Raw genomic sequence first — 16,332 nt, 5'->3', positions numbered from 1 at the left:
ATGGAAGCCGGCAAACGAACCGGGTCAGAGATCGCATATTCTATACGACCTAAAAAGCCTCAGCATTCAACTAAAAATCTCTATGACCAGATAAATATTAAAACGCAGATTAAACAACTCAAAACTCAATCAATCTGGCAACCCCCGAGTCTGAGAAGGATGAGTGGAAGAAACAACGTTCTCCAATATTTAGAATTTGGACTGCAGTACCCTTTTCAAATGAGAGCTGTCAATATCACATACTGCACCTTTAAGAACTGTTCACTGAAAGGTTCTTTGAGGAACCTTAAATGGTTTTCTTCTATGGCTTCACTGTGAAAACCCACTTTTATAACTTTTATTGTTAAGAGTGTACAACATTTGCATAAAACAGTGGCATCATACAGTAGATATTTTACTATGGCTAAACATTAAAGGGGTCATATGATGCAATTTAAATTTTTCAATCAGAGCACACCTCGTTTTTCAGACCGATGAGTTTTGTAAAAATCGACGCGTTTCAGAAAGGCAGGGCATAGAGGAGAAACAATAATGTACAGTATGTGGAAAATAATGTGTTTTTTGAACCTTAAACCGCATAAACACATTTCATTACACCAAATACACAAAATAATGTTCTTTTTAGCAACATCATATGACCCCTTTAATAAATAGTCAATATTGATTTAATATGGAGTTGGAGTCATTTGATTTGCTCTTCTGTGTCTTATTCTATGTCTTCAGGAGATCATGAGATGTCCATGGCTCTGGCACAGCAACTGTACACTTCTCTGATCTCGTGCCACGAGCATCCAGCAGCAGATAAATCCGTTTAGACGGCGTCTGGCGGAGCGGCATGAGAGCGGCTGACACAGAGCAGTAACAGTGAGTTTCACACTAGAGTCAAGGTCATCTGGATCATGAAAAAAAAACAAAAAAAAACATTATTCTTAAAATTTTATCACAATTATGATGCATCGTGATTGGACTGTGCCATTATTTTCATGACAATTAACCATGTAAAGCCTGACATATATGAAATATTAGTCAGAATTTTTTTTTTAATTGAACAGTTTATTGAACCTTTAGACAAAAAAAATGATAATAATAAATATCATTAACCAAAAAAAAATCATGTTTTTTTGTTGAGCATCATTTTTGATACATCAGGATTTATGTTTCATAATAGTATGAAATAGTGAGAATATGGAGAAAAAAAACTGCTCCATTTAGTCAGAGGCCCAAACTGCAAAAATATTCCATTTGTTGCAGATGCTGATATTTACATGGACAAAAAGTAAAAACAAAAATGTAAATCAATGGTATCTTTATAGGTGTATAAATAACTACATACATTCAAATGCATGAAAATATCAGTGTCACTCTATATCTCCAACAATATGCCTTAGTAAGATGATATTTAAATTTCTAGTTTGACGATCAAAGCTCTGTAGCTTCAAAAAAATATAATGCAGTGCAATGCAATAAAATGATGAGAGATGAACAAATAAACGTTCCTCAAAAGCCTGATGATCCTATCTGATACTCACTGATTTTCTAAAAACTGATAATCTCTGGATAATCAAGCAAACCTAAGTTGCTTCAGTCCAGTAAGTGTTCATCTAGAAATATTGGTAACAATATCAAAGTCATTCTTACGCTTCTTTCATAAAAATCAGAAAAGATTTTGCAGCAGAAAGACACGTGAACCACAATATGAAGGTGGATGTTTAAGAACTTTTACTTGCTAAAAAAAAGTCCAAACTATCAATCAGAGGACAGAAGGCATGAGTAGATTGTGTGCAACAGTTTTTTAGTAGTATTGATTATTTTCAGGTCTTAGAAGTTTGTATATCAAATATGACACAGGCTTTACTCATGCCTGTAATGCACCTGAATGTTTTACATCAGTGATTATACTGTAAAAAAATATTTTTTAACAATTTTAGCTTGGAAAATAATGAGATGCCGGCATGTTTTTGATGTCACAGATAGTGCAAACACACGCAGGGCTTCCTGTCCCACCGGTACGCTCCAAATTGAATGCATCCACAAGCTCTTGCATCACTGGCAGGAAGACAAAATATTCATCATAATCACGAGCCGCAGTCACAGCGGTGTGGTGGGGTTTGTTTGGATGGCACACGAGCACACGTTCACAGAATAAAGCATGTCCGAGGAAGACGGCGGCCTGTGCCAGATTCATTACACGTTAAACATCTCCCCACCGACGCTAATGATTACAAACCTGCGGGCCGGTAAACACTGACCTTTAGCGCTGGCCTCTCAGTCACATCTGCTCACCATCACATTCAGCTGAGGAGGAAGAAGACCAGTATGAAAATTAGACTGTTTATGTAATGCAGACATTTCTAGACTCGGTTTACTGCAGCTGCCTATTCATTTGAATGAAAATCCTGTCATCACTGGTAACAAGTTACATTGAGGTTCTATTTGTTAAATACTAGGGTTCACTGTAAGAATTAAACACGTAAAATAACAGAAAAAGTACTGGCAGCTCATTACCAGGGCATTATCTATTCATTTTACAGACATTTCCGTTAACTTTAAAACACAACACAATGCAGTGTAATATTCAAAATTAAAATTAAAAAAATTAAAATTTTTATTTTTACAGGTAAAACACCTGGAAATTCCTTCAAATAATATTAACAGTACATTGAGCCCTATTTGTATGTTATTACTATAGTTAACTAAAACAAAAAGTAAAAAAATAAATAAAAAAATAAAAAAATAAGCATAATAATAAAATAAACACTAAGGGAAAAATTTAAGGGGGTCTGAATACTTTCCGTACCCACTGTATATATATATAAAAAACTTATTTCAGCTAGTTGCCAAGGAAACATTTCTCAATTTCATTTAGTTTAACTTGATGTACTAAAATAACTAAAATCTATAGATACATATTTAAAACAAAACAATAATCAATAAAATAACAAAAACTCACAACAAAATTACTAAAACTTGAACTAAAATTAAAATGACACATAAAATGACAAAACAGAACACTCAAAAATAAAAACTAATTCAAAATACTAAAAAATTAAATTATAATAGTATCTCAACGATACTAAAATAACACTGTTAACCACATTAGTTAACATGAACTAACCATGAAAATACCTTCTAAAGCATTTATTTATCATAGTTCATTTCCTAATACACTATTAAAATTGTAGATGGTAATATTAAAAAATTGTAGATGGTAATATTATTTAACGGACCTGTGCTAACATGATTACTTGTATTTTTATTAATTAACATTAAATTATAATAGTATCTCAACGATACTAAAATAACACTGTTAACCACATTAGTTAACATGAACTAACCATGAAAATACCTTCTAAAGCATTTATTTATCATAGTTCATTTCCTAATACACTATTAAAATTGTAGATGGTAATATTAAAAAATTGTAGATGGTAATATTTAAAAAATTGTAGATGGTAATATTATTTAACGAACCTGTGCTAACATGATTACTTGTATTTTTATTAATTAACACTGAAAATTAACACTAAATACTGTAACAAATGAATTGCTCATTGCTAGTTAATGTTAGTTAAAGCATTAACTAAAGTTAACCAGTGGGAATGTAAAGTGTTACCTCATTAAGTTGTATACTATCTGTTATTTACCTTAAAGCGTCCTTGGGTATTTGAAAGGCGCTATATAAAACGTATTATTATTATTATTATTATTCTGTGAAACAAACGTTTTCAAGAACATAATTTCCACTGTTTTCCATATAAGATCTGACTGTCAACCTACAAAATGACAAAAAAAAAGCAACATTAAAGGCACAATATGTAATTTTCGCCGCTAGAGGGCGCGTTTGAGGACAATTGCAAAACCCACAGTATTATGCAAACAATGCAAATCTCATGTTATGGGAATGGCAATGCATTTAAAAAACAATTTAATACTCTCTAGCCAGCTGAATATTTTGTTGTACATCATCTTCAAGAAACGGAATAACCATTGTGACTTCTAAAACTACTAATTTATTATTTACTTGCCATTTCTTAGATTTCACAAACAATTACAGAGTGAAAATTGTTTCTACATAGTCTAGTGCATGTACAATTATAAATGGAAATACTATGGTTTTAACAAGAGTCAACATTCACAGAGAGCGGTTTTTATTGTTTTGCACTTTACATTATTGCTCCTCTTTTTAATAGAATATTATCTAATATCTGCACTGCCATATCTCTCTCTTGCAGAAAAATGACAGTGTCACCTTACCTACAATGCACTCTGTTCCCATGTTGTATAATACTGATAGAAAAGGGCATCATTCGTTCTTCTTCCTGCAGAAAGTGACAGCTATTTCTGTACTTTCCTGCATATTGCAAACTCCATCACCTCAGGAACAAACATTCAGTCGATCATCTGCAATTTCAAGCACTTGGTGAATATTATCACAATGCATATTTAACTAACTATGATTTTAACGGGTTAGTATCAGAACACTGAACTGGAAACAATAATGCACAAACATTTATTTGTTAATAATGTACTGCAAAAATACCCAGGTTTTTATTTTTATTTTTTTTCAAAAATGGGAACAATTGTAAGCCACTTTGGATATATATATATATATATATATATATAAAACGTCTAAATTATTAAATATAAATGGGGGGAAAAATAGTATTATCATGGTACCATGTCCCATACTCCCACTGATTAGCTGTAAAGAGGAGGATAATGTAATCAAGCATGATTTCATTCTGCTGACTGTGGTTGAAATCTCGAGTGGAGGGTTTGATTAGTGTCTTTACTAGCAGCTTATGCTGCCCACATTCACACATCATTAGTTATAATCTCACCGACCAACGCAAACCATCCAAATGTTACAACTGTTTGCAAAGGCAAGCATGCACTCAGAAGACCTTAGCAACTGCATAGCAACCATCCAGAACACTGTGACTTTTGCAAGCAGAAAATGCGAAACCCTAGCTTTTTCCAAAACTACAGTATACTGCATGGTTTTGGTAAGGATTGTGGGTAAATCATTGGAGATTTGAGCTGGTCCACCATTAAAACATCCCACACACAGTGATGCCATTCGTTGGCTCCAAACTACGGCTTCAATTACTGTTGAGAGGAGCACCACGACTGAAGATGAAAAAGACAAGTTAATGAGGAACCGTTTTGCACAGTTTGGAAAAAATGAATACTGTTAAAGTAAAAACGGGGGTTTTAAATGCTGTCAATCAAAGGTCATCGCTGACAGATCATTTATTACGATCGTTGCGTGCAAACCACTGTGAATAAGCTCCTCAAACATAGTATTAGTTTATGATTCATTTTGCAGTAAATCTCACTGATTGACTATGTAAATCTAAGGCAGATGTAGACATCAACACTCTCAGAAAAAAAAGGCACAAAAGCTATCACTAGGGTGGTACCTCTTCAAAAGGTGCATGTACTTTTGTACTTTATTTAACCCTAAAAGATGCATATTAATACCTAAAGTGTACATATTAGTACATAAATGGTACATATTAGTACTTTTTGAAAGGGTACCGTCCCACTCACGGTTTTTGTACCTTTTTTTTCTGAGAGTGCAGTGAAATAACATTCATTTCAGAGCCATTATAAACTAAAACCGTAAAAAAAAGTCTGCTACTTGAAAAAAATAAAATTTAATAAAATACAAAAAATTACAATATATAAATATATCAAATTACAATATAAGAATAAATAAATATTAAATAAATAATCAATAATAAATAATTATTCAAAATATTAACAAAAACTATAGTATCTAATGCTATTGAGTACTATATGATACCAAAATAACACTGACCTGGTGTTTTAACATTCTGCATATATTGTCAAGTCAAAGTGAAGAAAATTGCCAAACAATTCCAACTAAGCACCAAACAACTGATCCAATCCTACACTGTAAAAAATGATTGTGATTTTAACAGTAAAAGACTGTAAAAATGCTACAGTAAAAACCTGTTAACTGGTTAACAGTAAGTTTCATACTATATATGGTGAATAAATGTAATTACATTTAATGTAATTTTACACTAAAATACTGTTAAAAATACGGTTTTTGGAAGTGAAAAAGAAAAAGTCATTATATAATTTACAATAAAAAAAACTGTAAATTGACACTCCCAGAATTCCCTGCATGACACTTCATATTTGATGTTTTGTTTTTTCTTATTAGATGTGTACATTAGGGTTTAATCTTACATCTAATGTTGTTAAATTAATGTTTATTGCATTATTTCAGTTTCATGTGTGTCACCGTGATGGGGTTTAGTGTTTGTGTGAATGACACTGTGCACCTTCTATATAATAACTACCCTCCTCAGCTCGTAGAAAAGCTGTTTGTGATTGGTTCATCATGTGACTTTCTCATCACCACCATGTGGTTATCAGTGCATTTCAATGGTTCAAAACAGATATTAACACTTCAGTATGTTGGTTTATTAACATTACATCAGTTAATGAAATACGGTATTTTATTGTGAATTTAAGTTAAATCTGTAAAACCTAAAATGCTGCTACCATATTTTTTACGGTGAAGTTCTGGCAACCACAGCTGCCGGTATTTTACCGTAAATGTCACAGATTTTGTTTTTACAGTGTATCTTAGCAACTATTGTCAGACAGATGCTGTTGTAGACCCCCTCAGATCATCAGCAAACTGAAGGCATTTGAACTCAGTGTCCACTAAAAAAATATTATTTTCTGTAAAACAGATCTTAAGCTGTACTTGGAAACCCTTTTGAATATGAGAACACAAAACAAGAAACTTATGAAAACAATACAAGAAAAAATGATTTTCAAATTCATGTAACTGCCAAAAAATTACCTTTGTTATTTATTTATTTATTTTTTCTATGTTCACATTCTCTAAACTGTTAAATTTGAACAAAATTCAATAAAACAAACTTTCAATTGAATTCAAATTCAATTAGAAGTCAGTCCCACTGTGTTGTGATTAGCATGTGGCTAAGCTAATAACATGATACTCACATTGATAACCATATAAATATACAGTATAGCACACATAAATACTGATAAAATTTCACTTTTTGGGAACAATTTTATAATCAAAATGCCATCCATCTTGGATGTTTTTTCTCAATACAGTGAAGGATATAAAAAAACAATAGAAACCATCACAGAAATTCCACTACAAATACCATTACAAACATTACAAGCATTAAAACCATTAAAAATGGTTTCCTGTAGTGTGTTTTGGGATATATTAGGATTTGGTGGTTTTAACAAGCCACCAATAGAAGGTGACCAATTACCAGTAGGGACCATTACAGTTTCCATTAAAACCAATACAATTCCCATTATTCTGTGATGGTTTCTATGGTTATTTTCAGCAGGACGGTCTCAGATTTTGGTTAAAAGGAGGAATATATCTTACTAAACAGCTGTCGTACAGGGAGATGATGTCTTAAAATGCTGTCTAGGTAGGTTTTAGCTTTAGTACAGCGCTTTTGTTGCCATCTCGCCTCCGCTGAGGATGAACGGCTGAACTCTGTGCTCCAGGAACACAACGGTCCATTTCTGGCCGGTCTGGTCTACAGCTCAGCTGTCAGGTCCATTAAAGCAGAGTCAGCATTATGAACGCTAAGAGGATTAGCTGATGGACATTTCTGCTGGTCCCTGTCACTTATCAAAATGAAAAGCAGAGAGGTGGAGCTGGAATCATGCTCCACTTTAGCGAGGAATCGCGCTCGCCTTTTCTAAATCTCTTCAACTCTTTCACAGAGAGGATTACTGGAGTTGACTTACTCTGGGGGACATAAAACACGAGGACGGCGTTCACATGAACTCTTTACATTCAAACATCTCTAGAGTATAAAACTATTATGCAACAGAGGAAAAGGTGCAGACCGTCACTTAGTCCGCTCAACTGCGCTCCTGAACGTCTATCTCTTCCCAGCTAACAAAGTTCCAATTGAGTTATTTGTGAACGTTCAAAAAGTCCAGTGTTTTAAACGTTTTGAAAACTTTTTTTCTCTGTTATGCTAATGTTAGAGAAAACATTAAGGGAACGTTCCATTTCATCATTTTGCAAACATTATGGCAACGTTCTGAAACTAGTAAGCAATAATGTTTAGAACATTTGACGAATGTCCAACTAAAACGTTTCATAAAAGAAGTGTTCCATAAACTATAGACAAAACGTTTTTGTGTAAATGTTTTGCAAACATTATGGGAATGTTATTTTTAACAGTCATATGAACGTTCTGAAACAAGTAGTAAGTAATAATGTTTAAAAAAACGTTTGACAAATGTCCAACTAAAACGTTTCAGGAAAAACTGTCCATGAATGATGTATTGATAACATTTTTGTTCTAACGTTTTGCAAACATTATGGGAACATTACTTTTAAATGTTTTCTGAACATTGTGAAACAAGTAGTGATAACATTAAAAAAAATGTTTGAAAAAGGTTTGATTTATGTCCAACTAAATGGTTTCAGAAAAACGTTCCATGAACGATGTATAAATGATGATTTTGTGTGAATGATTTGCAAACGTTTATCATTTTGCAAACATTATGGGAACGTTAGTGTTAATTGTTCTCTGAACGTTCTGAAAAAAGTAGTAAGTAATAACGAATGTTCAACTAAAACATAAAAAAAAAAAACTTTCCATGAATGATGTACAGATAACGTTTTTGTGCTAACATTTTGCAAACATTATGGGAACGTTACTTTAAATGTTCTCTGAACATTGTGAAACACGTGATAACATTTAAAGAACAGTTTAAAAAGGTTTGACGAATGTCCAACTAAAACTTTTCAGAAAAAACATTTCATAAACAATGTATAAATAACGTTTTTGTGCTAATGTTTTGCAAACATTATGGAAATAAAGCAATAAGCTCCAAGAAGCCGTGGTTTACAGTGAATTTATAACAGCTACGGGGTGTTGTTACAACCCCCTTAGCTGTTATAAATTCACTGTAAACCACGGCTTCAGGGGGTTTATTGCTTTTATAAAACGGTTATTTCATATATGTAGTAAGGTTTCACAAAATAAAACAGAGCAAGTAAAGTGCAATGATATTAATAAAAACATTATTCTTCCGTCAAAACAATGTAGTTCCTCAGAAACGCTTGTGGTTCCAACAAAGTGGTTGCCGAGCAACACACAAATGCAAACAAAGGTATATGTTTGTAGAGTAATTTACAACAGCTTTGAACTTGGCTCAACCAATCAGAATCAAGGACCGGAACTATACGTTTTATAAAGTTACTTTTAAACGTCATCAGAACATTCTGAAACATGTATTAATGTACTTAAGAAAAACTTAAAATGAATGTCCAACTATAGGATTTAAAAAAAAAAAAAGTTCCAAGAAATGTATAGATAACATTTTATGCTAATGATTTTCAAACATTATTAAGACCAGAAAAACGTTCCATGAATGTTACTGAAGGAACATTTGATAATAACTTTGAGAGAACCTTGACAGAACGTTCTGAGAACATTCCCTGTTAGCTGGGTTATAGTGTGAAAATTACACAGATTTTTGCAATTTTAACAATTTTAAAGAGATTGAAGTGCTGCTGCTGTCAATAAAATGAGCAGTAGGTTATACATACACAGAGCTAAAAACGGAAGTGCATCGCATATAATCAGCATTCTTATTTTCAACATACACATTTCCAAATGACCTTTATGCTCAATTTCAGCACAAGAAGGGTCCTGTAAAGTGCTTCATTTTCATACCTTCATGAATTGAGAGCACAGTGCCAAGTGTCAGTCAGGAAAGGTGTACAGCTCGACCGGGAGGACCGTGGGTCAGTGGAAGCATCTTCTCTGGCCTGATGGGTCACACTCCACCATCTGGGAGTCTGACAGATGAATCTAGGTTCAACAGATGCCCGGTCAACTGTGACGAGCTGGAGCTTGATGGAAGAGGAAATACAATCTAGGGCTGTTTTTCTTATGATTCAGGAGACACTCTTCTAAATAGATATAGATCATCTTGGGTTTAAAGGATTCTGTGCTTTGTGGAAGACACTAAGAAACACAAAACCACCAATTTTGAAGTAGTAGAGAAAGTGAAAACTGACAAAAGAAGTGACTAATCCCATATTATTGCTGAATGTTTTGTATAGAGATGAGAATAAACGTATCTGGGCCATAATGTTTGCTGTGCTGGCAGATCGTGCGTCCAAATTGCTGACTCAGGATCAGCCGTGCTGGAAATATTTATGAATATCGCAGGAAGCTTTGACCCTGGATCAGTTATTCAGGTCAAGGAAAGAGGGCATGACGTGGATTTGTCACGAGCTCAAAGACTACACGCAGGACAACAGGGCAGTTAATATGAGAATAAAAATTATTTATGGTGTCTTGTTTGTGTAGCGTGTTAGAAAGAACTATTATTATCCCAGCATCCTCATAGGGTTGAGTGTTAAAGGTCACTGGTCGGATTTCTAGGGAACACACATGTATAAAATGCAGAGCTCGAAGAATATGTTCAGAATGAAATACTAGCATGTTGCATAATGAGCTTAAAGTCCGACAGGCGAGGCTCGTTGATGAACACAGACTGATGACCCGGGACCTGAGGAGAACCATGCATGCTCAACAAAACACCTTATATGTTCATCTGTTCAGTGCAGATCTATTCCAATGTCTTTTCTCTGGTGATCAGCTGTAGAATATATGCACAAACCCACACAGACACGACGCTTCATTATGAAAATTTATCTGAGGGATTAAAAAAAGTCTTAAACATTTCTTTGCATCCAGCAGTTCAGAACAAAAAGATTGTAGCATCGATTCTTCTTCAGTCCAGACAGACGCTCTCTCACTTTGGGTCACTTTCAGAGAGAATGTCTGCCGTGTAAACGTGGGGGGAAACAATAATAAAATATACACAACTCAAAACCTACAAAAAGGAAAGGAAATGAAAGGAGGGGCTGGAGCTGATTGAGATCCGTTAAACTACAGCATACTGCTGATACAACAGCTCACGAATCCTGTAGTAGTCATCACAATGGCAGCCTTCCAGACAGATGCGGCCCGCTTCCGTCTGAGAGAGAGAGAGAGAGAGAGAGAGGGGTCAGTGAGGTCAGTGTTGTACAGCAGCGCAGTGAGGTGTTCAGAAGCATTGCATTGTGGGATACAGTAGGCAAGTGTTGTATTTTCCATGAATACGAGACAACGCCAATGATGCTTGCACTGACAGCTTAGCAAGAACTCACTGGACAGATTTACTTTGTGTGCATGTATGTAGCATGACAAGATGCAACAAGCTGCACATGTGCTTAAAAAGCTGCAGGTTATAGATACATTACTATATTATTCACATTTGACTTTTCAATTAAAAAATGTGTACAGATCACTGCATAAACGTCTTTAAAACGAACGTAAACGTCTCCAGAGTCGCTGGATCCAGATTTGTTTTTTGCAACACAAACTGAGAACACATCCTGATTGTATGGCTCATAATGTGCCGGCCACTGATCAAATATTCATGAGAGATGATTTCCATACTGTGCGGCTTAATCTGATTCCACTCACCCTCCTGACAGCCACCAGATTATTACACACCAGAACTCCGCCCACAAACTCGGCCTGGATCCCTTCACGCAGCAGAACCTGCTTAAAGTCCGACAGGCGAGGCTCGTTGATGAACACAGACTGATGACCCGGGACCTGAGGAGAACCATGCATGCTCAACAAAACACCTTATATGTTCATCTGTTCAGTGCAGATCTATTCCAATGTCTTTTCTCTGGTGATCAGCTGTAGAATATAGAGCTTTATTTCAACCTTCATCATGAGCTCATTTGATCCTAATTTACATTGTAACTCACTCTCTTCTTTGCACATATATTCTCCTCTATTCTCTCTGCAAGACTGCATTACAGCAGAATTGCATTCTCTAACCAACAAGCCATAAATCTAGTGTTATTTCAATATCATTGATATTTTTGTTCAATATTTAAAATTAGATTTTATTTTTATATTTTCTGTTTTCAATTTAATTGTAATTTTATTTTGTTGTTTTGTGATTTTTATTAGTTTATATATATATATATATATATATATACTGGTGTGATGTGTGTGTGTAATTAATAATATTAAGTATTATATAAATGTAAAATAAAATATGCCTATATAGTAGTATTAATAATTTAATAAATAAGTTTAAGTTTATGCTGATATTCTGAATTACATTTTATTCCTATATTTTCTGTTTTCATTTAAATTTTTGTTAAAGTTTTAGAAATGTTTGTGTTTTTGTCATTGCTACTATTATTATTTTTTAAATGTGTCTATATAGTAGTTGTTAATTTTTATTTATTAGTCTTACTTTATTTAGTTTTAATTATTTTAGTACTTTAACTTAAATGAAAAGGAAAAATGTTGCCTTGGCAACTAGCTGAAAAACAATTAGTTTAAGATCAGGATTTTTGTTAATAATTTGAATTAGATTTTATTTTAATATTTTCTGTTTTCAATTTTAAAGTTTTAGCAATTTTGTTGTGTTTTTGTCTTTATTATTATTATTTTTTTGTAATTTTATAATAGTTATTAATTTTTATTTATTACTTTTAGTTTAGTTATAGCTATTTTGTTATAACTTAAATTAAGCGAAAATGAGAAATGTTGCCTTGGGAACTAGCTGAAATGAAATTCTATTATATTGTAATATATTATAATTACATTATGATTAAGTTGATAGTTTTTGTAAATATTTAGAATTTTATTTTTATATTTTCACTTTAATTTTAGTTAGTATTTAGTTTAGTAATCTTGTTTTTTTATTTTTTATTTTATTTTTTTAAAGATGTCTATATATTTTTTAGTTTCAGTAGTTTTAGTACATCAACTTAACGAAAATGAGCAATGTCATTTGGAAACTAGCTGAAATAAAGTTATATAAAAAAAAAAAAGTAGTATATATTTGTATATTTTATTAAAGTTAACGTTTATATTTTTTTTCAAGCAACAAAAATGGTTTTTGTTTGTGCTCTCACCTCATGAGCAGGCAGCGGCTCCAGCGTGGGAATGACGTCGCTCTCCTCTGAAATCTCCCTGTCGTCTTCTCCAAACAGAGTCTTCATGGTCTGCTGGTTAGCCGCGGCGCTGGGCTCAGTCGTCAGGTCCGGCGTGACGTCCACGGCTGGCTCTCCGTCCTCCGTCTCCTCTTTGGCGTCTCCCATCTCTGGGACGACACCCGTGTCCACTTTCTCCACCCGCATGTCCAGAACGCCATCGATCCAGGCCAGCTCTGTGTCTTTGGCTTTACAGAACTGCAGCGAACTGACCAACGAGTCCTTCAGTCTGACCTACAGACACATTTACAGCTTCATCAGTCTGTGAACATTTCAGAAGACTGGACACTTTGTGTAATGTCAAAGATAAAATGATATTTAAAGAGAATCATATCATGATAAATGATGCTGTTTTGAAACATTCACAACTCAATGCTCCCAGAAACTTTAGTGAAATATTTAATATCTTAATATTTATATATTGAGCAGTAAGATGGAGTTTAGCATGTCACACTGCAAAACATTCACAAAAATATATTTTATTTTTATATATATATTTTGTTTTCACTTTATTTTGAGTTAAAGTTTTAGAAATGTTTACGTTTTTTTTTGTTTATTCTTTTTAATATGTCTATGTAGTATTGCTTATTTTTTATTTATTAGTTTTAGCTTATTTCATTTTAGTCATACTTTAACAAACTTAAAAAAAAAAGAGAAATGTTGCCTTGGTGACTAGCCGAAATAAAATAAGTTTAAGTTTATAGTTTTTGTTGATATTTTGAATTAGATTTTATTGTTATATTTTATTTTTTCAACTTTAGTTAAAGTTTTAAGATTTTTTTTATGCGTTTTGGTCATTTTAATGATTTTTTATTAAAAATGTGTCTGTTTTTAACAACATGATTATGATGATAGATACTTTATTCATCCCAACGGAAAATAAATTTTGCTAATTTTTTAAAATATATTTGTAAAATTCTTTTTTTTTTACCCAATATTAATTGAGACTAAACAGAATATTTATATTTAAAAAAAAATATTTGTTACACCATTAAAATAAAAAATAAAATAGAAAAAAAATTGCAAAGCAAAAAGGTGATAAAAATGGTGAATAAAAAATTTAAGCAATAGGAATAAAATACAATAAAAAGTGGTTTAAAATTATAAAAACAAGTTTTCATAATTTTTTTTTCACTAAATGAACACAGAGAGGAATGATATGTAACAAAACAACAAATAAACAGCAATATTTAAGTATTCTTAGTGTTTCTCAAAGTTGTTGAAATATATATAATTATAATATATATAAAAGTTGTTGAAATACATATAATTGTTTAATTTCAGGTTCTGTGTGACAGATAGAATTATTACCTGGTAAATGTGGGTCTCGCTGGTGGCGTCCACCGTCTCCTGCAGTTTTGGCTTGTAAACTTTGATGTCTTTCCCGCTGAAGGCCTTGCAGGACTCGGCCAGGTCCTGACTGGCCTCAGGCGGCCCGTGAACGATGATTAGCTGTCTGGGTTTCATCTGGTTTATGATCTTCTTAATGGAGTCGCCGTCAGAACGGCCTTCATAATCGATGTACGTGACTCGAGCTCTGAGGGACACAACAGATGCATCAATATGCCATATCTGGGTCAGTCTGCCATAAAAGTATGACCAAACAATACAACAATATCATTAGAAAAAAAAAAGTATACATATATCACAACACTGACAGAGATGAATTTGACTAATCACAGTATGATTACTCAATAATAAAATAAAAGTATTTCACATTTTTAGATTCAAACCTAGAGTAAACACTGTAAATTTCATGTTTTTTTTTTTAACCAAAATATCAATGAGATTTTTTTCACATTCATTAATTTAAAATCATTTGTATATTGTTATGATAATAAAAACATATAACATTTTATAATTACAATATTTAATTATAATATTATAAGATTCAATACCTGTAGAATGACACGATATATTGTTTAACCTTACAAAGTAATCAAAAAACTTTTTGTACCTCTTATTTGATGAGGTTTTTAAAAATGGTAGGAACCTGAAAAGCTCTGACATCTTATTTTAATTATTACATTTTATAATATAATAATTATGCATACATTTCATTTATACTATAAATCATGAAAAATAGTAAATGTTAGCAGATATTTTGTGTTGACATGCTGAAATGTCAATTTTCTTTCTGAAATATTATCATTTTCATTCTGATGTTTGAGGTAATTATATATATATATATATATATATATATTTTTTTTTTTTTTTTTTTTTAAATACTTAAGCTTTAAAATTGATAAAAATGATCATTGTAAAATGCTGGCAAATGTATCAGCATTAAATTGAGCTCAAATCTCAAATGTTTTAAAACATTTTCTCACCACTGGAGATTAGAATCACTCACATTATCTCTCAGTTCAGCAAACAAACACACAAACCACAGAAGAGCAATTCATTAGAGACGGATGGAGGGTTATTAGGCAGAAGTGCTAATTATTCTGTTAAAACTGACAGCAGCATATTGGCAAACACTGTCATCTGAGTGTGTTTGGGAGAAACCTGGGTATTTTTAACTGACTGTAGGATACGTGATAAATGATGCTACATCTTAGTAAAGGCGTGACACATTTTTACCAAATGCTGATTTGTGACAATCTCTCAGACTACAGGGTGAGCGCCACCTGCAGGCCACATATAAGGAAGACACATCCTAAACACTGCTTTCTAATACAATTAATCCTCTTAAAAACATTTAAACAAATGAAATGTTTTTTGTATTTTAAAATACAAATATTTTTTTTTATTTTAATTTTAGCAATGTACAAAAAAAAGAGAATAAATCTTGAACACTGCCATAGCACACAAATTTGCTAATATTTATTCAAAACTATCACTAGTTTTAATACATTTAAAGAAATTAAACGTAGGGTTGTTGCCTGTTTTATATTCTAAATCTTTTATTTTAACTTAAGCATCTTGTGCAAAATAAAAAATACTAATTATATATACATTGTAAAAAAAATATTTTTTGAAGTTGTAAATAAAAGAAAGATTATTGGAGTATATTTGACAAGAAAATACTATTTTTAGTCTTTCTACTTCAAAATTTCATGTTTAATTCAATGTGCTACTTTCCATTTCTTGTGCTTCAAGTGTTTGTGAATTTAGGAACCTTTTTATTTTAGCATATTCAACAAAATAAAATAAAAACTTTAACTTAAATTAAAAAATTTTTAATATATATTTTTTTATTTTAACTTTAGTATTTTGTAAAAAACATATATAAAATATATAATATT

At 32.3% G+C, this 16,332-nt stretch overlaps 1 protein-coding gene across 2 annotated transcripts in view; it reads right to left on the bottom strand.

Annotated features, from left to right (window-relative positions):
- Positions 1-10,732: 10,732 nt before the first annotated feature.
- Positions 10,733-16,332, bottom strand: part of cpsf2 (cleavage and polyadenylation specific factor 2) — a 15,209-nt gene continuing 9,609 nt past the window's right edge. For both annotated transcript variants that reach the window (XM_016526797.1, XM_016526796.1), the window contains exons 12-15: positions 14,396-14,621; positions 13,007-13,318; positions 11,544-11,678; positions 10,733-11,052 (exon numbers count right to left, since the gene is read on the bottom strand). In XM_016526797.1, the coding sequence (XP_016382283.1) occupies positions 10,960-11,052; positions 11,544-11,678; positions 13,007-13,318; positions 14,396-14,621 (766 nt within the window). In that variant the 3' untranslated portion in view covers positions 10,733-10,959. The remainder of the gene's footprint in view (positions 11,053-11,543; positions 11,679-13,006; positions 13,319-14,395; positions 14,622-16,332) is intronic.

Source organism: Sinocyclocheilus rhinocerous, unplaced genomic scaffold (assembly GCF_001515625.1).
Source record: "Sinocyclocheilus rhinocerous isolate Xijiao unplaced genomic scaffold, SAMN03320098_v1.1 scaffold303, whole genome shotgun sequence".
Taxonomy (NCBI): Eukaryota; Metazoa; Chordata; class Actinopteri; order Cypriniformes; family Cyprinidae; genus Sinocyclocheilus; species Sinocyclocheilus rhinocerous.
This window is presented reverse-complemented; position numbering and strand designations above follow the sequence as displayed.